This window comes from Oncorhynchus masou, chromosome 13, assembly GCF_036934945.1.
Source record: "Oncorhynchus masou masou isolate Uvic2021 chromosome 13, UVic_Omas_1.1, whole genome shotgun sequence".
Lineage (NCBI taxonomy): Eukaryota > Metazoa > Chordata > Actinopteri > Salmoniformes > Salmonidae > Oncorhynchus > Oncorhynchus masou.
In genome coordinates this window covers 49593901-49615714 of record NC_088224.1, presented here as the reverse complement: position 1 = coordinate 49615714, position 21814 = coordinate 49593901, and the positions used below count along the sequence as shown (strand labels likewise).

Below are 21814 nucleotides of genomic sequence, written 5' to 3'. Positions count from 1 at the left end.
ATTATATGGTGATCGGGCTGGTTCCATCAGGCGAGGTTATACCCTGGACAATATATGGTGATCAGGCAGGTTCCACTAGGCTAGGTTATACCCTGGACATTATATGGTGAACACAGTGATCAGGCTGGTTACCAACAGGCTAGGTTATACCCTGGACATTATATGGTGAACACAGTGATCAGGCTAGTTCCATCAGGCTCGGTTATACCCTGGACATTATATGGTGATCAGCCTGGTTCCATCAGGCTAGGTTATACCCTGGACTAATATGGTGAACACAGTAATCAGGCTGGTTCCCAACAGGCTAGGTTATACCCTGGACATTATATGGTGATCAGGCTGGTTCCACCAGGCTAAGTTATGCCCTGGACATTATATGGCGAACACAGCAATCAGGCTGGTTATACCAGGCTAGGTTATAGCCTGGAGATTATATGGTGAACACAGTGATCAGGCTGGTTCCCAACAGGCTAGGTTATACCCTGGACATTATATGGTGATCAGGCTGGTTCCACCAGGCAAGGTTATACCCTGGACATTACATGGTGATCAGGCTGGTTCCACCAGGCTAAGTTATGCCCTGGACATTATATGGCGAACACAGCGATCAGGCTGGTTATACCAGGCTAGGTTATAGCCTGGAGATTATATGGTGAACACAGTGATCAGGCTGGTTCCATCAGGCTAGGTTATACCTTGGACATTATATGGTGAACACAGTGATCCGCTGGTTCCACTCGGCTAGGTTATACCCTGGACATTATATGGTGAACACAGCGATCAGGCTGGTTATACCAGGCTAGGTTATAGCCTGGACATTATATGGTGAACACAGTGATCAGGCTGGTTCCCAACAGGCTAGGTTATACCCTGGACATTATATGGTGAACACAGTAATCAGGCTGGTTCCCAACAGGCTAGGTTATACCCTGGACATTATATGGTGAACACAGTAATCAGGCTGGTTCCATCAGGCTAGGTTATACCCTGGACATTATATGGTGATCAGGCTGGTTCCACCAGGCTGGGTCATACCCTGGACATTACATGGTGATCAGGCTGGTTCCACCAGGCTAGGTTATACCCTGGACATTATATGGTGAACACAGTGATCAGGCTGGTTCCCAACAGGCTAGGTTATACCCTGGACATTATATGGTGAACACAGTAATCAGGCTGGTTCCATCAGGCTAGGTTATACCCTGGACATTATATGGTGATCAGGCTGGTTCCACCAGGCTTGGTTATACCCTGGACATTATATGGTGATCAGGCTGGTTATACCAGGCTAGGTTATACCCTGGACATTATATGGTGAACACAGTGATCAGGCTGGTTCCATCAGGCTAGTTTATACCCTGGACATTATATGGTGATCAGGCTGGTTCCACCAGGCTAGGTTATACCCTGGACATTATATGGTGAACACAGTGATTAGGCTGGTTCCATCAGGCTAGGTTATACCCTGGACATTATATGGTGATCAGGCTGGTTCCACCAGGCTAAGTTATGCCCTGGACATTATATGCATCTAAGTCAGTTTACATAAATTACATTTCACAATTGCTTTATCAAATGTATCCAAGTAATTTAGTGGGTTACTTTGTATATTTGTACAAATAATGAGCCTATAAAAGCTGTTGCAAACATGTGGCTGACTGTTCCATTCATAAGAAAGCTCCCAGCGAGGGCATGGCAGCATGATGCTGATGAGGGCCCACTTGCTTGTCTTCAGCTGTAACTGGAAATCTCTCGAACCACTGCAGCAGGCAATCTCATGAGGTGGTGTTTACTGCAAGGGCCTGTAACGGGGTGATGTAATAGACAGCCAAGTGATGAATTGTATTTTGTTCTAAAGAAAGGATAGCACCTTTTGCTAATGCACTCCACAACCAAAATGACTTGACTGGTTGTTTCTTCTTGGCTGGGGAACTAGCTTACTAGTTTATCAAGCTTGGAATGATCACATAACACACATTACCTGTTGTTGTTTATGAAGCCGCCTGTGACATCAGGGCAGTATCTCCTGTCACTTTTAGAGGCCTCATGATGGCATGTCCTTTTCTTAAGAGTCAAGGGAGACTGGCAACAACAGAGGTGTCACAAGGGTACTTGTGTCACATGACACACTTTTATTCTGAGGTCTTGCCTGACAAGCTGTGAAAATAGCAAGAGAACAGTGGATGAAATCATTTGTTTTCTTGAGCTGCGTTTGGAAGCTAATTCTATGCTTCACAGATGGAGACAGGCTGGCTCCAGATTGGATTAGATTGAGACCGGTGACGGTGCTAGCGATGATAGTGATAATTGATTCTCAAAATATGCATAACCAGATACATGACCAAAAGTCTATGGTCTAGCTACCGGTATACTCATTTTTCAGTCTCAAACGGCTGTGATCCTTTGATTTGAACTGTCTGGTGGCGATGAAATAACAGCGACCCATCGGATGAGGAGATTCATTTATCTGGCCCAGGTTTCCCCGGTGGGAGGAGTTTGACCCGGGTGAAAAGTGATTGCATTCATTTCAGAACCGGGCTGCCTCCCGGGCGCTAGAATAAATGTCTGGCTCATATCGATGCCACATAGGCCGTTTCAAAAGGGATTAGTTGCTTTTTAGGGGCAGTTGCTCTTCAACTTTTTGGGGATGGTGGTTAGCGTTCTTGTCTGGCATTGGGCCAATTAATGTAGCCATGGCATGACTAAACCAGTGTTGTGTTTGTACAGACAACAGAGCAATAAAAGGGAAGGAGGGAGTCAGGCAGGAAAAAGGAGAGGGATGTGCGAGAAAAGATCGACATTTACAACAAAAACTAACAAACAAGACAAAAGCAAATGGATTAGACTGCTAATTTTTTATTACAAATATTTGGTGACCAATCACAAGTGGGGCACCGCCCCTAATGGGTGGCCCGCCGGTGGAGCATACACCCAAAACCTTTGCCTCCTGTTACATTGATTTCAATATGATATCCATGGAAGAGATTACCACTCATTAACACTCATTTTTACATCACTGGTTAGAAGAGAATTTGTTGAACAGTCATCTAGATGGACATTCTGGGAGGCTGCAGAAACGGGACATAAACAAGTCAGTTGCTTTGTTACAAAACTTCAACGAATTACGACCCGGCACAGGATATCAACACTGAGTAGGGCTGGCTGTTATTCAGGTTTGACCCTCAAATCGGTGTATTGGCGTGCGGCTATCGGCTTTTATACAGAGAGTGCCCCAAGTTGTCTGTGCCATTTCAAGCATTCAAATTATAATGCCGTTCATAGTCCTGCGGCGGACAGATGCATACAAAATCAACAGTACCAAGCCAAATATACAGTTGAAGTTGGAAGTTTACATACACTTAGGTTGGAGTCATTAAAACACATTTTTTCAACCACTCCACACATTTCTTGTTAACAAACAATAGTTTTTTGCAAGTCGGTTAGGACATCTACTTCGTGCATGACAAGTCATTTTTCCAACAATTGTTTAGACATATTATTTAACTTATAATTCACTGTATCACAATTCCAGTGGGTCAGAAGTTTACATACACTAAGTTAACTGTGCTTTTCGACCTCCACAAGTCTGGTTCATCCTTGGGAGCAATTTCCAAACGCCTGAAGGTACCACGTTCATCTGTACAAACAATAGTACGCTAGTATAAACACCATGGGACTACGCATGGAGAAATGTTCTGTCTCCTAGAGATGAGCGTACTTTGGTGCGAAAAGTGCAAATCAATCCCAGAACAACAGCAAAGGACCTTGTGAAGATTCTGGAGGAAACAGGTACAAAAGTATCTATATCCACAGTAAAACGAGCCCTATATCAACATAACCTGAAAGGTCGCTCAGCAAGGAAGTAGCCACTGCTCCAAAACCACCATAAAAAAGCCAGACTCTGGTTTGCAACTGCACATGGGGACAACGATAATACTTTTTGGAGAAATCTTGCAACCTTACAGTTAACTAGTCCAATGCAATAACGACCTGCCTCTCTCTCATTGCACTCCACAAGGAGACTGCCTGTTATGCGAATGCAGTAAGCCAAGGTAAGTTGCTAGCTAGCATTAAACTTATCTTATAAAAAACAATCAATCATAATCACTAGTTAACTACACATGGTTGATGATATTACTAGATATTATCTAGCGTGTCCTGCATTGCATATAATCTGACTGAGCATACAAGTATCTAAGTATCTGACTGAGCGGTGGTAGGCAGAAGCAGGCATGTAAACATTCATTGAAACAGCACTTTCGTGCGTTTTGCCAGCAGCTCTTTATTGTGCGTCAAGCATTGCGCTGTTTATGACTTCAAGCCTATCAACTCCCGAGATGAGGCTGGTGTAACCGAAGTGAAATGGCTAGCTAGTTAGCGCGCGCTAATAGCGTTTCAAAGATCGCTCGCTCTGAGCCTTCTAGTCGTTGTTCCCCTTGCTCTGCATGGGTAACGCTGCTTCGAGGGTGGCTGTTGTCGTTGTGTTGCTGGTTCGAGCCAGGAGAGGGACGGAAGCTATACTGTTACACCGGCAATACTAACGTGCCTATAAGAACATCAAATAGTCAAAGGTTAATGAAATACAAATGGTATAGAGGGAAATAGTCTTAGAATTCCAATAATAACTACAACTTAAAACTTCTTACCTGGGAATATTGAAGACTCATGTTAAAAGGAACCACCAGCTTTCATATGTTCTCATGTTCTGAGCAATGAACTGAAACGTTAGCTTTCTTACATAGCACATATTGCACTTTTACTTTCTTCTCCAACACTTTTTTGCATTATTTAAACCAAATTGAACATGTTTCATTATTTACTTGAGGCTAAATTGATTTTATTGATGTATTATATTAAGTTCAAATAAGTGCTCATTTAGTATTGTTGTAATTGTCATTATTACACATGTAAAAAATAATAATAATAATGACAATAAATTTTAAAAAAATTGCCCAATTAACCGGTATCTGCTTTTTTGGTCCTCCAATAATCGGTATCGGTATTGAAAATCATTATCGGTCGAGTTAAAGTTGAAGCTTGGTCGCAAATGGGTCTTCCAAATGGACAATGACCCCAAGCATACTTCCAAAGTTGTGGCAAAATTGCTTAATGACAACAAAGTCAAGTTATTGGAGTGGCCATCACAAAGCCTTGACCTCAATCCCATATAACATTTGTGGGCAGAACTGACAAAGCGTGTGTGAGCTAGAAGGCCAACAAACCTGATTCAGTTACACCAGCTCTGTCAGGAGGAATGGGCCAAAATTCACCCAACTTATTGTGGGAAGCTTCTGGAAGGCTACCCTAAACGTTTGACCCAAGTTAAACAATTTAAAGGCAATCCTACAAAATACTAATTGAGTGGATGTAAACTTCTGACCCACTGGGAATGTGATGAAAGAAAATAAACTGAAATAAATAATTCTCCCTACTATTATTCAGACATTTCACATTATTAAAATAAAGTGGTGATCCTATCTGACCTAAGAAAGGGAATTTTTACTAGGATTAAATGTCAGGAATTGTAAAAAACTGAGTTTAAATGTATTTGGCTAAGATGTATGTAAACTACCCGACTTCAACTGTATGAATCTGTTTAAAGCAATCAATTCAATATACTTGTGAAGACTATAAACTTTTATAAAGTAGCAAATTATTGTGTAATTCCACAACATTTTATGTGGTAAAAATGTGAGCTTGTGTAATGTAGTAACTGTCCACATTGGGCAAATTGGTGTAATATAAAATAATGAATGTACCACAAGCAGACATTCACTTTTTTCACTGAAAGACGATCCCCAGTGATTACCCACAATGTTGCATAACAATTGAATTCAATAATTAATTGTTTGAGAGAACTGAACAACCATCAAGATTAGGGATGCACAATATATCGATAAGCATATCAGAATCGGCCGATATTAGCTGAAAATGCCAACATCAGTATGGGCCCAATGTCTAGTTTAACGCCGATGTCAAAGGTGATGTGCATACCTAGGTAGATGACATAATGACACCACAAAAAAATATAGCTCTACACATGCAACACAGCATTCCTAACATAGCCCACAATTTCTGCTGTGTGGATAGAGCAGTCAACAAGTCGAACAGTCATTTGAAAGAGTAAGAAAATTTCAGCGAGACAACTCAAAGTTGAAATCCATTATTGCCAAGACAATAGAATTCATTGCCCTTCACAATCAGCCATTCTCTGACGTGGATGATGTTGGCTTTCGCTGACTGGTCGAGCACCTCGAGCCCCGGTACACACTACCAAGTATGCGTTATTTTTCAGATGTTGCCCTACCGGAGTTACAATAGTATTCTTGAAACACACATCCGTGAGCTACACTGCTATTAGCTTCACGACTGACATTTGGACCAGTGATGTCAGCATGCTCATGGGTCTGACAACTGGCTCGAGAAATAAGCTCATCAACTGCATCTGCAGCAGACGTGATACCCTCTGTCATGGCATTGAAACACCTGCTCAACAAAACCCCACTGTCCATGTCGGAAGTTAACTTGGAAAAGTACTCTACTAGAGGCCGTGAACAAGCAATTCAGTAGCATTCTTTCTGAGCTTCTACTGTGTCGCCATCATGTTTGATGCTAGGTACAAGGACCGCTACTTTGATGCAGACAAGAAACAGGGTTTATGGTAAATGTTACCTACACAGCTGGACAAGATGGAAACAGACACAGTGACAGTGTGCACTGAGGAAGAGAGACCACAGACAGACAGAGCTGAAACTTCACTGCTTGATATGTATGATGAAATCCTGGTTGAGAATGAACAAATGAACAGCGAAACAACAAGTAAGTACAGGTTTAGATTATGTTTTACTGGTAATGGGGACATATGTAAATGGCAACAAAATAATTGTTTGGTCAGTGTGTGTGTGTGTATATGTTTCAACTATTTAACTGTACTCGAATGCTTAAAAGGCCGCTAAAACTGTAAACATCGGTATGTGTTTTTTTGGCAAGGAAAATATTGTATATATCGGTTTAAGCCAAAAATGTCATATCGGTGCATCCCTAATCAAGATTAATTGTCAGATCCAACAGCAGATCTCTTTGTTTCGTGGGACCTGGAAATAGTATCTGTTTTGTCCGAGTTTAAACAGAGATGCTAGTTCTAGGTCCCAAGAAACAAGAGAGATCTGCTGTTGGATAGGACAATTCATCTTGATGGTTGTACAGTCATCTCAAAAAAACTGTGAAGGCCCTCGGTGTTACTCTGGACAATGATTTCTCTATTGACGAACATATCAATATTTCATTGACAGCTTTTTTCAAATTTCGTAACATTGCAAAAAATTTGAAACTTTTTGTCCAAAAATGATGCAGAAAAGCAAATCCATGCTTTTGTCACTTCTAGATAAGACTACTGCAATGCTCTACTCTTCGGCTACCCAGATAAAGCACAAAAAAAATTCAGTTAGTGCTAAACACGGCTGCTAGAATCCTGACCAGAAGCAAAACATTTCTAAGCAAACAGCTGGAGGCAGGGCTTTCTCCTATAGAGCTCCAAATTTTTGGAATGGTCTGCCTATCCATGTGAAAGATGCAGACTCGGTCTCAACCATTAAGTCTTTACTGAAGACTCATCTCTTTAGTAGGTCCTATGATTGAGTGTAGTCTGGCCCAGGGGTGCAAGGTGAACAGCAAGGCATTGGAGCAATGAACTACCCTTGCTGTCTAAGCCTGGCCTGCTGAGTCACTCACTGGCTTACTAGTGCTCTTCCATGCCGGAGGGGTGCGTCACTTGAGTGGGCTGAGTCACAGACATGATCTTCCTGTCCGGTTTTGCACCCCCCCCCCCCCCCCTTGGGCTCGTGCAGTGGAGGAGATCAGGGTGGGCTTTACTCAACCTTGTCTCAGGGTAGTAAGTTTGTGGTCTGTTGATATCCCTCTAGTGCTAGTGGTGTGGGGGCTTGTTCTTTGGCAAAGTGGGTGGGGTTATATCCTGCCTGGTTGGCCCTGTCCGGGGGTATCGTCGGACGGGGCCAGTGTCCCCCGACCCACCCCTGGTCCCAGTCTCCAGTATCTATGCTGCAATAGTCTATTTGCCGGAGGGCTAGTGTCAGTCTGTTATATCTGGTGTAATTCTCCTGTCTTATCAGGTGTCCTGTGTGAATTTAAGTATGCTCCCTCTAATTCTCTCTGTCTCCTACCGGAGGACCTGAGCCCTAGGATCATGCCTCAGGACTACCTGGCCTGATTACTCCTGGCTGTCCCCAGTCCACCTGTGTGTGCTGCTGCTCCAGTTTCAACTGTTCTGCCTTCATCTAGGGAATGGTTTTGACCACTAAAGTCATGCCTCATATCTCTGATTGGTGCAACTAAACCAAAGTGTGAAATGATAGGCCTCTCTTCTATAATGAACAGGTACCCGCAAAAAAAATATTAAAAGGAACCTCTTTATTTATTTTGTTTTGCTGTTACATTTGGGTTTGGTGAACGATGAGCTCAGGGTGTTTTCACGTCCTTTGCAAAGTGTATCATGAGAAAAGTTATTGTTTGCCTATCATTTCACTTCCCATTTGAGAACCCTGGACACGGGCTGACTTTGCTGTACTGCAGAATAACCTGCCAGCAGACTACCTACCAAAGGTTGCGCCTTGTCCATTACAATGTCGATACTTTGAAAATAACAATAAATGGCAAAGCTAAATATACTGGTTTGGTTTCCATCTATGGCAAAGTTTTCCCTAAATGCTTATGACAAATCCAGCTCCAGAACCAGCCTAGCCAGATGGCTAATCTTTTTAATACGGTGTAGTAAAAAAATAAAAAATAAAAACAATAGACAATATTGGCTAGCTAGATACGTTTAGGAAGATAGCTAGCTAATGCTGTCAGTTCCCTATTTGTTGACGTTTCTCCACTCCACGTGGAAATCACCATGATGTTCTTCCCCCACCCCAATTCGTGAATATGTATAAGTAGCCTACGTCATTCTTTGGAAGTCGAACCAAAACAAGCATTTCCGTTCTAGGGCAAACATGACGTTGAAATAGGGGCGGCATTGCCCTCTGGTGGGCGCCTTTAACATATGACAATGAAGCATACTCATTAAATTGTTTTAGAAAATACAATTACATCTATTGCTTACTTAGTACGCCTTTCTACGTTAACAATGGAGAGTTTAAAAATGATCCTAAGTTCATTTGAACTGTGCGCTCTAGAGTGTGCAGTAGCCTGAACCTTTATAGTGACCTTACCGCAGGACCGTCTGTTGTTGTGTAGCGAACGGTGATCTGGAAAGCCCGGTGCGGCCGTATCGCGTAGGCTGGGAGGCTGATATTCAGCGAAGATCCATAGTCTGTGAATGGGTCTACCCGGTAGATGAGCGACGGGGAAATGTCCTGGGCACCGGTGGTGCCAGGCACCTTGCAGTCTATGGACTGAATTAGCAAGGATGGGTGAGTGTCCAGAACCAAAGTCTGCACTCCTGGTTGGATAGCCACAAGTTCCAGGACTTGCCACCCAGTGATCTCCTTTACGGCAAAGTTGAGGCGGAGGTCGAGATGGAAGTGGCGAAGCTTGAAGCAGTGGAAGTTGGACGCAGAGGCGATGTCGACGAGGCGACACTGACCCAGACCTTGGCCACCCTCACACGACTTGCTAGGCACTGTGAGCACTTTGCGGCAGCAACACAGTGTCGGACGCTGGAATTGGGCCATTATAACTTCCCGTGGGGAATAAATGAACGCGCAAAAAGGAACAACAACCGTATAAAATGTGCAAATTAGCTAGATATGTCAGCTCCAGAGTAGCTGCCACATAGCTAATGAGCTAGCTGCCGACATGTTACTTTGTAGAAAAGGGGCTTTGGTTGGGCAACTACTTCCAGAGTGACATTACCAACAAAAACCAGTAGAGAAAAAGGACATCAAAAATATGTCAAATCCATCGGGACCGAAGTTGAACGAGTTGTGCATTTCCAAGTCCTCGACTTACGCAAAGAGAGAAGAATCTGGGAGCCGGTTAGACAGACTTGTGAAAAACAATGTAGCGCGAATAAAGAACAAGAAAAGGGTGAACATACAGTTGAAATGAAAGGAGCTTGGGCTATGTGACTCCCGTAGAAAACAGGAAGTAAAAAAAAAAGAGGGAGGAAATATTTGAGACAGGAAAGTTTTAGAGCTGTAGAATGTAGGGGGGCGCTACAGAGACGAGTGGACTCAGCAAGGTAGCCTAAACATAGCCTATAGCCTAATTAGCCTTAGCATCAGCTCTAACTCGACGTTAACAAAACGCATATTCCACGGAGCGAATAGTCATTGAATGGGAAACAAATTGGCGTTGCACCAGTGAGTGACATGCATTATGCAGGAAACTGATACATATTTCACACTCATGGCAGAGAAAGGTAGACGGCCATAGTGTAAATGTGATACTTTGTATCAATGGGTATCCGTTTGCCAAGCCGGAAACCACCATCCCATGAGAGTAGTTACAATGGATAACCTTTATTCGTAATTGTTTCCTCGTTGCCCTGGATATGTTGTTGGTGTCCTTGGCTTGCGCTCAGCGGTTTGCAGGGGGCACGCGGGGGGAGGGGTGTTCCCGACCGGAATTCTACAGGAGGACGATGGAGGGGATGCCGCGGTGCGCATGACGACGAAACGTCAACCAGATGATGCCCCAGTTTCTCCACGATCCACATTCAAGCCCATCTTTCAACATTTTCAGAGCAAACAACATATGGAGGTTGTATCGACATTGCAACTGTAGCTGTGATGAAATGTGAGACCCCGTTTGGGCGTCCCAGCTAATTACAATAGCTAAAATGTCACATGGACCCTATTGATAAATTACACTGAACAAAAATATAAACGCAACATGTAAAGTGTTGGTCCCGTTTTTCATGAGCTGAAAAAAAGATCCCAGACATTTTCCATACGCACAAAAAGCGTATTCTACTTTTAAACTCAGACTAAACGGAGATGCTAGTTCTTGGTCCCAAAAAACAAAGAGTTCTCCTGTTGAATCTGACAATCAATCTTGATGGTTGAACAGTCGTCTCAAATACAACTGTGAAGGACCTCGGCGTTACTCTGGACCCTGATCTCTCTTTTGACGAACATATCAAGACTATTTCAAGGACAGCTTTTTTTCCATCTACATAACATTGCAAAAATCACAAACTTTTTTGGACAAAACTTATGCAGAAAAATTCATCCATGCTTTTGTCACTTCTATGTTAGACTACTGCAATGCTCTACTTTCCGGCTACCCTGATAAAGCACTAAATAAACTTCATTTAGTGCTAAACATGGCTGCTAGAATCTTGACTAGAGCCAAATAATTTGATCATATTATTCCAGTGCTAGCCTCCCTACACTGGCTTCCTGTTAAGGCAAGGGCTGATTTCAAGGTTTTACTGCAAACCTACAAAGCATTACATGGGCTTGCTCTTACCCATCTTTCCGATTTGGTCCTGCCGTACATACTTACACGTACGCTACGGTCACAAGATGCAGGCCTCCTTATTGTCCATAGAATTTCTAAGCAAACAGCTGGAGGCAGGGCTTTCTCCTATAGAGCTAAAGTTTTATGGAAAGGTCTGCCTATCCATGTGAGAGACGCAGACTCTGTCTCAACCGGTACCAGTCTTTACTGAAGACTCAGATCTCTTCAGTAGGTCCTATGATTGAGTGTAGTCTGGCCCAGGAGTGTGAAGGTGAACGGAAAGGCACTGGAGCAACGAACCACCCTTGCTGTCTCTGCCTGGCTGGTTCCCCTCTCTCCACTGGCATTCTCTGCCTCTGACCCTATTACAGCGGCTAACTGGTGCTCACTGGCTAACTGGTGCTCTTCCACACCGTCCCTAGGAGGGGTGCGTCACTTGAGTGGGTTGAGTCAGTGACGTGATCTTCCTGTCTGGGTTGGCGCCACCCCTTGGGTTTGTGTCGTGGGGGAGATCTTTGTGGGCTATACTCGGCCTTGTCTCAGGATGGTAAGTTGGTGGTTGAAGATATCCCTCTAGTGGTGTGGGGGCTGTGCTTTGGCAAAGTGGGTGGGGTTATATCCTGCCTGTTTGGCCCTGTCCGGGGGTATCATCAGATGGGGCCACAGTGTCTCCTGACCCCTCCTGTCTCAGCCTCCAGTATTTATGCTGCAATAGTTTGTGTCGGGGGGCTAGGGTCAGTCTGTTATATCTGGAGAATTTCTCCTGTCTTATCCGGTGTCCTGTGTGAATTTAAGTATCCTCGCTCTAATTCTCTCTCTTTCTCACTTCCTTTCTCTCTCTCGGAGGACCTGAGCCCTAGGACCATGCCTCAGGACTACCTGGCGTGATGACTCCTTGCTGTCCCCAGTCCACCTGGCCGTGCTGCTGCTCCAGTTTCAACTGTTCTGCCTGCGGCTATGGAACCCTGACCTGTTCACTGGACGTGCTACCTGTCCCAGACCTGCTGTTTTCAACAGACAGACAGCAGAAGCGGTTGAAATACTCTGAATGATCAGCTATGAAAAGCCAACTGACATTTAATCCTGAGGCACTGACCTGTTGCACCCTCTACAACCACTGTGATTATTATTATTTGCCCCTGCTGGTCATCTATGAACATTTGAACATCTTGGCCATGTTCTGTTATAATCTCCACCTGGCACAGCCAGAAAAGGACTGGCCACCCCTCATAGCCTGGTTCCTCTCTAAGTTTCTTCCTAGGTTCTGGCCTTTCTAGGGAGATTTTCCAAGCCACCATGCTTCTACACCTGCATTGCTTGCTGTTTGGGATTTTAGGCTTGGTTTCTACACAGCACTTAGTGACATTCGCTGATGTAAGAAGGGCTATATAAATACATTTGCTTGATATTTATCTCAAGTTTTGTGCACAAATTCTTTTGCATCCCTGTTTGTGAGCATTTCTCATTTCCCAAGATCTAGCCACCTGACAGGTGTGGCAATCAACTCTCCTTCCGTGGCCTCCAATTGCTCTTAAATACAAGTAAAACTAAATGCATGATCTTCAACCGATCGCTGCCTGCACCTGCCCGCCCGTCCAACATCACTACTCTGGAAGGTGCTGTCTTAGAATATGTGGACAACTACAAATACCTAGGTGTCTGGTTAGACTGTAAACTCTCCTTCCAGACTCATGTGTAACTCTGTGTTGTTGTTCGTGTCGAACTGCTTTCCTTTATCTTGGCCAGGTCGCAATTGTAAATGAGAACTTGTTCTCAACTTGCCTACCTGGTTAAATAAAGGTGAAATAAATACAATTAAATCTCAAGAAGCTGATTAAACAGCATGATCATTACACAGGTGTATCTTGTGCTTGGGACAATAAAAGGCCACTTAAGCAGTTTTGTCACACAACACAATGCCAACACAGTTGGCAGTACATCCAACTGGCCTCAACACCAAAGATCTTGTGTAACCACGCCAGCCCAGGACTTCCCAAGTGGGTGGGCCTACCTATACCCATCCATGGATGCACCCCTGCACGGTCATGTGAAATCCATAGATTAGGGCCTAATGAATTTATTTCAATTGACTGATGTCCTCATATGAACTCAGTTCAATTGTTGCATGTTGCGTTTATATTTTTGTTCAGTATATATCAAACCTGGATACAGGCACAACTGTTTTCACCGGCATAATGAATGAGGCACCAAATATTCTGGACATTCCTCGCAAAATATTTCTTCCAGAACTTGGGCTTTTGTTGCATTGCGTGCACTATCACAACAGCTGTTCATTACTTGATTTAGGAAAATTCCTCAATGGAACAGATGATGATGTGTGAAAATATGGCGTAACTAATCAGCTGGACACCAAATGTGCAAGTATTATGCATCGTTCTTGAAGAACCACATAAATGACAGTATCATTTTATCTTTTAAGCATCACGGTAAGGTGAGTGGGGCCAAGCTTCCTACCATTCAGGACCTCTATACCAGGCGGTGTCAGAGGAAGGCCCAAAAAATTGCCAAAGACTCCAGCCACCCTAGTTATAGACTGTTATCTCTGCTACAGCACGGCAAGCAGTACCAGAGCGCCAAGTCTAGGTCCAAAAGGCTTCTTAACAGCTTCTACACCCAAGCCATAAGACTCCCGAACAGCTAATCAAATGGCTACCTGGATTATTAAGCATTGTCCCACACCCCCCATTTCTACTCTGCTGCTACTTTCTGCGCATAGTCCCTTTACCTATGCATAGTCACTTTACCTATCCATAGTCACTTTACCTATCCATACCTTTTTATATACATTTTTTTATTTTCCATAAACTCATCTTCAAAACACTCTCCTGCAACCCGCCTCACCAATTTATATTTATTTAAAAAAAGAAAGTATTATTTGCCTCAAATCTGTAATCCTCCATAGAAGCTAACCAGAAGCTAACCAGAAGCTAATCCAGAGGCTAGCCAGAAGCAAATCAGAAGCTAATCAGAAGCTAGTTAGCTTCTTTACTGGCTAATCGTTAGTATTCAGCAAACCACGGTTTGTGGTCATCAGCTATCCTTTAGCTCGAAAATCTATCACCAGTTTTGTACGACGCGGATCGGAACATACCGGACCTAATTTTCTCTCCATGTCCCTGGATTTCAACCGCTAACTCTGGACATTCATACCTGGATCTCGCAGCTAGCTAGCTGCTATCCGTGTGACTGTCGGCTTTCGTCGATTCCGGAACAAACATCAATTATTCCAGAGCTAGCCAGCTGAAGAGTTCCATCAATCACTCCTGGGCTACAATCACCTATCCGGACCCATTTACTGCCAACGCGGAGCCCCACCGGGCCTTCACAACTGGACTACCGACGTTATCTACCCGAAGGAGTTATCCGGCTGGCTCCTCCGTCGCGACGTTACCTGAACGCCCATCTGCGGTCCGCTAACCGTTAGCTGTCTTATCGGCTGCTATCTGAATAGACCTATCGGACAATTTTTTTTTTTTTCTTGGGCCTCTATAACTATATCTATTGTTTTTTTGTGTGATTTAGATTCATCCCCTCTACCACACGGAACCCCACTAATCCTACCGATGGAAACGCACAAGGTGGCTAATAACAGACCTCCATCCTATGCTAGCTTGCTACCGATGGCCCGGCTAGCTGTCTAAATCGCTGTGACCCCAACCAACCTCTCTACTCACTGGGCCCTTTTGATCACTCGACTAAGCATGCCTCTCCTTAATGTCAATATGCCTTGTCCATTGCTGTTCTGGTTAGAGTTTATTGGCTTATTTCACTGTAGAGCCTCTAGTCCTGCTCACTATACCTTATCCAACCTATTAGTTCTACCACCCACACATGTGATGACATCTCCTGGTTTCAATTATGTTTCTAGAGACAATATCTCTCTCTTCATCACTCAATACCTAGGTTTACCTCCACTGTATTCACATCCTACCATACCTTTGTCTGTACATTATACCATGAAGCTATTTTGTCGCCCCCAGAAACCTCCTTTTACTCTCTGTTCCAGACGGCCAATTCTTATTGCTTTTAGCCGTACCCTTATCCTACTCCTCCTCTGTTCCTCTGGCGATGTAGAGGTGAATCCAGGCCCTGCAGTGCTTAGCTCCACTCCTATTCCCCAGGCGCTCTCTTTTGATGACTTCTGTAACCGTAATAGCCTTGGTTTCATGCATTTTATAACATTATAAGCCTCCTCCCTAAGTTTGTTCTATTCACTGCTTTAGCACACTCTGCCAACCCGGATGATCTAGCTGTGTCTGAATCCTGGCTTAGGAAGACCACCAAAAAGTCTGAAAATTTCATCCCAAACTACATTTTCAGACAAGAATGAACTGCCAAAGGGGGCGGTGTTGCAATCTACTGCAAAGATAGCCTGCAGAGTTCTGTCCTACTATCCAGGTCTGTACCCAAACAATTTGAACTTCTACTTTTAAAAATCCACCTCTCTAAAAACAAGTCTCTCACCGTTGCCGCCTGCTATAGACCACCCTCTGCCCCCAGCTGTGCTCTGGACACCATATGTGAACTGATTGCCCCCCATCTATCTTCAGAGCTCGTGCTGCTAGGCGACCTAAACTGGAAAATGCTTAACACCCCAGCCATTTTACAATCTAAGCTTGATGCCCTCAATCTCACACAAATTATCAATGAACCTACCAGGTACCTCCCCAAAGCCTTAAACACGGGCACCCTCATAGATATCATCCTAACCAACTTTCCCTCCAAATACACCTCTGCTGTCTTCAACCAAAATCTCAGCGATCACTGCCTCATTGCCTGAATCCGTAATGGGTCAGTGGTCAAATGACCTCCACTCATCACTGTCAAATGCTCCGTGAAACACTTCAGCGAGCAGGCCTTTCTAATCGACCTGGCCGGGGTATCCTGGAAGGATATTGATCTCATCCTGTCAGTAGAGGATACCTGAGTATTTTTTTTAAATGCCTTCCTAACCATCTTAAATAAGCATGCCCCATTCAAGAAATTTAGAACCAGGAACAGATATAGCCCTTGGTTCTCCCCAGACCTGACTGCCCTTAACCAACACAAAAACATCCTATGGCATTCTGCATTAGCATCGAACAGCCCCCGTGATATGCAGATGTTCAGGGAAGCTAGAAACCATTATACACAGGCAGTTAGAAAAGCCAAGGCTAGCTTTTTCAAGCAGAAATTTGCTTCCTGCAACACTAACTCAAAAAAGTTCTGGGACACTGTAAAGTCCATGGAGAATAAGAACATCTCCTCCCAGCTGCCCACTGCACTGAAGACAGGAAACACTGTCTCCACTGATAAATCCACCATAATTGAGAATTTCAATAAGCATTTTTCTACAGCTAGCCATGTTTTCAACCTGGCTACTCCTACCCCGGTCAACAGCACTGCACCCCCCACAGCAACTCGCCCAAGCCTTCCCCATTTCTCCTTCTCCCAAATCCAGTCAGCTGATGTTCTGAAAGAGCTGCAAAATCTGGACCCCTACAAATCAGCCGGGCTAGACAATCTGGACCCTTTCTTTCTAAAATTATCTGCCGAAATTGTTGCCACCCCTATTACTAGCCTGTTCAAACTCTCTTTCGTGTCGTCTGAGATTCCCAAAGATTGGAAAGCAGCTGTGGTCATCCCCCTCTTCAAAGGGGGGACACTCTTTACCCAAACTGCTACAGACCTACATCTATCCTATCCTGCCTTTCTAAGGTTTTCGAAAGCCAAGTCAACAAACAGATTACTGACCATTTCAAACCTCACCATACCTTCTCTGCTATGCAATCAATCTGGTTTCAGAGCTGGTCATGGGTGCACCTCAGCCACGCTCAAGGTCCTAAACGATATCTTAACCGCCATCGATAAGAAACATTGCTGTGCAGACGTATTCATTGATCTGGCCAAGGCTTTCGACTCTGTCAATCACCATATTCTTATCGGCAGACTCAGTAGCCTCGGTTTTTCGGATGACTGCCCTGACTGATTGCCTCGCCTGGTTCACCAACTACTTCTCTGATAGAGTTCAGTGTGTCAAATCGGAGGGTCTGCTGTCCGGACCTCTGGCAGTCTCTATGGGGGTGCCACAGGGTTCAATTCTTGGACCGACTCTCTTCTCTGTAGACATCAATGATGTCGCTCTTGCTGCTGGTGAGTCTCTGATCCACCTCTACGCAGACGACACCATTCTGTATACTTCTGGCCCTTCTTTGGACACTGTGTTAACCAGGCAAGCTTCAATGCCATACAACTCTCCTTCCGTGGCCTCCAATTGCTCTTAAATACAAGTAAAACTAAATGCATGCTCTTCAAACGATCGCTGCCTGCACCTGCCCGCCTGTCCAACATCACTACTCAGGACGGTTCTGACTTAGAATATGTGGACAACTACAAATATCTAGGTGTCTGGTTAGACTGTAAACTCTCCTTCCAGACCCACATCAAACATCTCCAATCCAAAGTTAAATCTAGAATTGGCTTCCTATTTCGCAACAAAGCATCCTTCACTCATGCTGCCAAACATACCCTTGTAAAACTGACCATCCTACCAATCCTCGACTTCGGCGATGTAATTTACAAAATAGCCTTCAATACCCTACTCAACTAATTGGATGCAGTCTATCACAGTGCAATCCATTTTGTCACCAAAGCCCCATATACTACCCACCATTGCGACCTGTACGCTCTCGTTGGCTGGCCCTCGCTTCATAATCGTTGCCAAACCTACTGGCTCCATGTCATCTACAAGACCCTGCTAGGTAAAGTCCCCCTTATCTCAGCTCGCTGGTCACCATAGCATCTCCCACCTGTAGCACACGCTCCAGCAGGTATATCTCTCTAGTCACCCCCAAAACCAATTCTTTCTTTGGCCGCCTCTCCTTCTAGTTCTCTGCTGCCAATGACTGGAACGAACTACAAAAATCTCTGAAACTGGAAACACTTATCTCCCTCACTAGCTTTAAGCACCAACTGTCAGAGCAGCTCACAGATACTGCACCTGTACATATGTAACAGTATAATTTTAAACCGTCCCCTCGCGCGAACCAGGGACCCTCTGCACACATCAACAACAGTCATCCTCGAAGCATCGTTACCCATCGCTCCTCAAAAGCCGCGGCCCTTGCAGAGCAAGGGGAACTACTACTTCAAGGTCTCAGAGCAAGTGACGTCACCGATTGAAACGCTATTTCGCGTGCACCGCTAACTAAGCTAGCCGTTTCACATCCGTTACACTCACCCCCCCTTTTGACCTCCTCCTTTTCCGCAGCAACCAGTGATCCGAGTCAACAGCATCAATGTAACAGTATAATTTTAAACTGTCTCCTCGCCCATTCCCGGGCACGAACCAGGGACCCTCTGCACACATCAACAACAGTCACCCTCGAAGCATCGTTACCCATCGCTCCACAAAAGCCACGGCTTTTGCAGAGCAAGGGGAACTACTACTTCAAGGTCATCATAACAAGTGACGTCACCGATTGAAACGCTATTTAGCGCGCACCACTAACTAAGCTAGCCGTTTCACATCCGTTACACATAGCCCACCTATAATTTAGCCCAAACAACTACCACTTTCCCTACTGTATTATTTTATTTATTTATTTATTTTGCTCCTTTGCACCCCATTATTTTTATTTCTACTTTGCACATTCTTCCTCTGCAAATCTACCATTCCAGTGTTTTACTTGCTATATTGTATTTACTTTGCCACCATGGCCTTTTTTGCCTTTACCTCCCTTACCTCCCAAATGAGGGTCACCACCTCATTTGCTCACATCGTATATAGACTTGTTTATACTGTATTATTGACTGTATGTTTGTTTTACTCCATTTGTAACTCTGTGTCGTTGTATGTGTCGAACTGCTTTGCTTTATCTTGGCCAGGTCGCAATTGTAAATGAGAACTTGTTCTCAACTTGCCTACCTGGTTAAATAAAGGTGAAATAAATAAAACATAAAAAACTAGAGAACATTACCTACCCCTACGGTCCGTCATTTCCGTTGGCTGCCCCAACACCACAGAAAGCACTGAGCTTGGCTGAAACACCTGCATTTTGGAGTTGCCTTAAGCAAAAAAGAGACCAAGTTACTATGTGGCTTTATTAACTCTTTGTAACATTTTTTTTTACATGGTTTACAAACTGATGTGTGACACTTATTGTCAATGTAACATGCAAAACAGGCAACCCCTACAAAGGTGAATGACGGGTCGCCACTGTGCCTAGGGATATTTTAGATGCTACTCACTGACAGCTACAATCAGCCATTTCATATTTGCTTCGCGTACGCTGTGCAAACTGCAGGCTTCCCGACTTTAGGCTATGAGCTTGTGATTTACGATATGGTTGCGATGTAACCTATTATATCCACGTAATCTTTTTCTGTATTTAATCATTCTTATGAGCCAGTAGACAATAAAACCAACTAATCAAGTATATATACAGTACTAGTCAAAAGTTTGGACACACCTACTCATTCAAGCGTTTTCTTTATTTTTACATTGTAGAATAGTGAAGACATCAAAACTGAAATATGAAATAACACATGGAATCATGTAGTAACTTGATATTTATATTTGAGATTCCTCAAAGTAGCCACACTTTGCCTTGATGACAGCTTGCAGACTCTTGGCATTCTCTCAACTAGCTTCATGAGGAATGCTATTCCAACAGTCTTGAAGGAGTTCCCATATATGCTGAGCACTTGTTGGGTTGAGGTCAGGTGATTGTGGTGGCCAAAAACAAATAATAGTCTCTCTAATCACAAACCAGATGGGATGGCGTATCTCTGCAGAATGCTGTGATACAGGAGCCATGCTGGTTAAGTGTGCCTTGAATTCTAAATAAATCAGTGTCATCAGCAAAGCACCCCCACACCATCACACATTCTCCTCTGTGCTTCACGGTGGGATCCACACATGCAGAGATCATCCATGAACCTACTCTGCGTCTCAGAAAGACACGGTGGTTGGAACCAAAAATCTCAAATTTGTACTCACAGAAAAGGACAGATTTTCACCGCTCTAATGTCCCTTGCTCATGTTCTTGGCCCAACAAGTCTCTTCTTATTGGTGTCCTTTAAATCAAATCAAATTTTATTTGTCACATACACATGGTTAGCAGATGTTAATGCGAGTGTAGCGAAATGCTTGTGCTTCCAGTTCCGACAATGCAGTAATAACCAACAAGTAATCTAACTAACAATTCCAAAACTAATTTCTTATACACAGTGTAAGGGGATAAAGAATATGTACATAAAGATATGAATGAGTGATGGTGCAGAGCAGCATAGGCAAGATACAGTAGATGGTATCGAGTACAGTATATAGATATGAGATGAGTATGTAAACAAAGTGGCATAGTTAAAGTGGCTAGTGATACATGTATTACATAAGGATGCAGTAGTGGTTTCTTTGCAGAAATTCGACTATGAACACCTGATTCACTCGGTCTCCTCTGAACAGTTGATGTTGAGATGTGTCGAACTCTGTAGCATTTATTTGGGCTGTAATCTGCGGTGCAATTAACTCTAATGAACTTATTCTCTGCAGAAGAAGTAACTCTGGGTCTTCCTTTCCTGTGGCGGTCCTCATGAGAGCCAGTTTCATCATAGCGCTTGAGGGTATTTGCAACTGTACTTGAAGAAACGTTTAAAGTTCTTGACATTTTCCAGATTGACCGTCTTAAAGTAATTTCTCTTTGCTTATTTGAGCTGTTCTTGCCATAATATGGACTTTGTCTTTCACCAAATAGGGTCATCTTCTGTATACCACCCCTACCTTGTCACAACACAACTGATTGGCTCCAACTTATTAAGGAAAGAAATTCCAGAAATGTACTTTTAACAAGGCACACCTGTTAATTGAAATGCATTACAGGTGACTACCTCATGAAGCTGGTTGAGAGAATGCCAAGAGTGTGCAAAGCTGTCATCAAGGCAAAGGGTTGCTATTTTGAATAATCTCAAATATATTTAGATTTGTTTCACACATTTTTGGTTACTACATGATTCCATATGTGTTATGTTATAGTTTTGATGTTTTCACTAGTAAAAAGAAAGAAAAAGAACTTGAGGTGTGTCCAAACTTTTAACTTTTACTGTGTCAATATATATATTTTAAGACCCCCTGATTGGGTAGGCCAGTATTCAATCTGGCAGGACCTGGCTTCACCTCTTATTGTAGATCTTGTGTTCTCCCTTCAAGCATAGCCTACCACCTCTCTCCCACATATTCTGTGTTTAAGTATTGCAAATGTCAATATTCAAATGTAAATTGTACTCCCAATTCAGCATGTTGCTGCAACTTGTAACCCCCCACCCCTCCCCCCAAAAAAATATTCTCCTTTTCTCCCTCACCCATCAACAACACTGACAAAGAACACACAGG

At 43.7% G+C, this 21814-nt stretch overlaps 1 protein-coding gene across 3 annotated transcripts in view; it reads right to left on the bottom strand.

Annotated features, from left to right (window-relative positions):
* Window positions 1-10110, bottom strand: part of rnpepl1 (arginyl aminopeptidase like 1) — a 59563-nt gene extending 49453 nt beyond the window's left edge. For 2 of the 3 annotated variants that reach the window (XR_010457454.1, XM_064984155.1), the window contains exon 1: window positions 9231-10110. Coding sequence is in view for 2 of the 3 variants with exons in the window: in XM_064984155.1 (XP_064840227.1) it covers window positions 9231-9692 (462 nt within the window). In the remaining variant the exon portion in view is untranslated. The remainder of the gene's footprint in view (window positions 1-9230) is intronic. The other variant, XM_064984154.1, reaches the window with a different exon arrangement.
* Between the last annotated feature and the right edge of the window lie 11704 nt (window positions 10111-21814).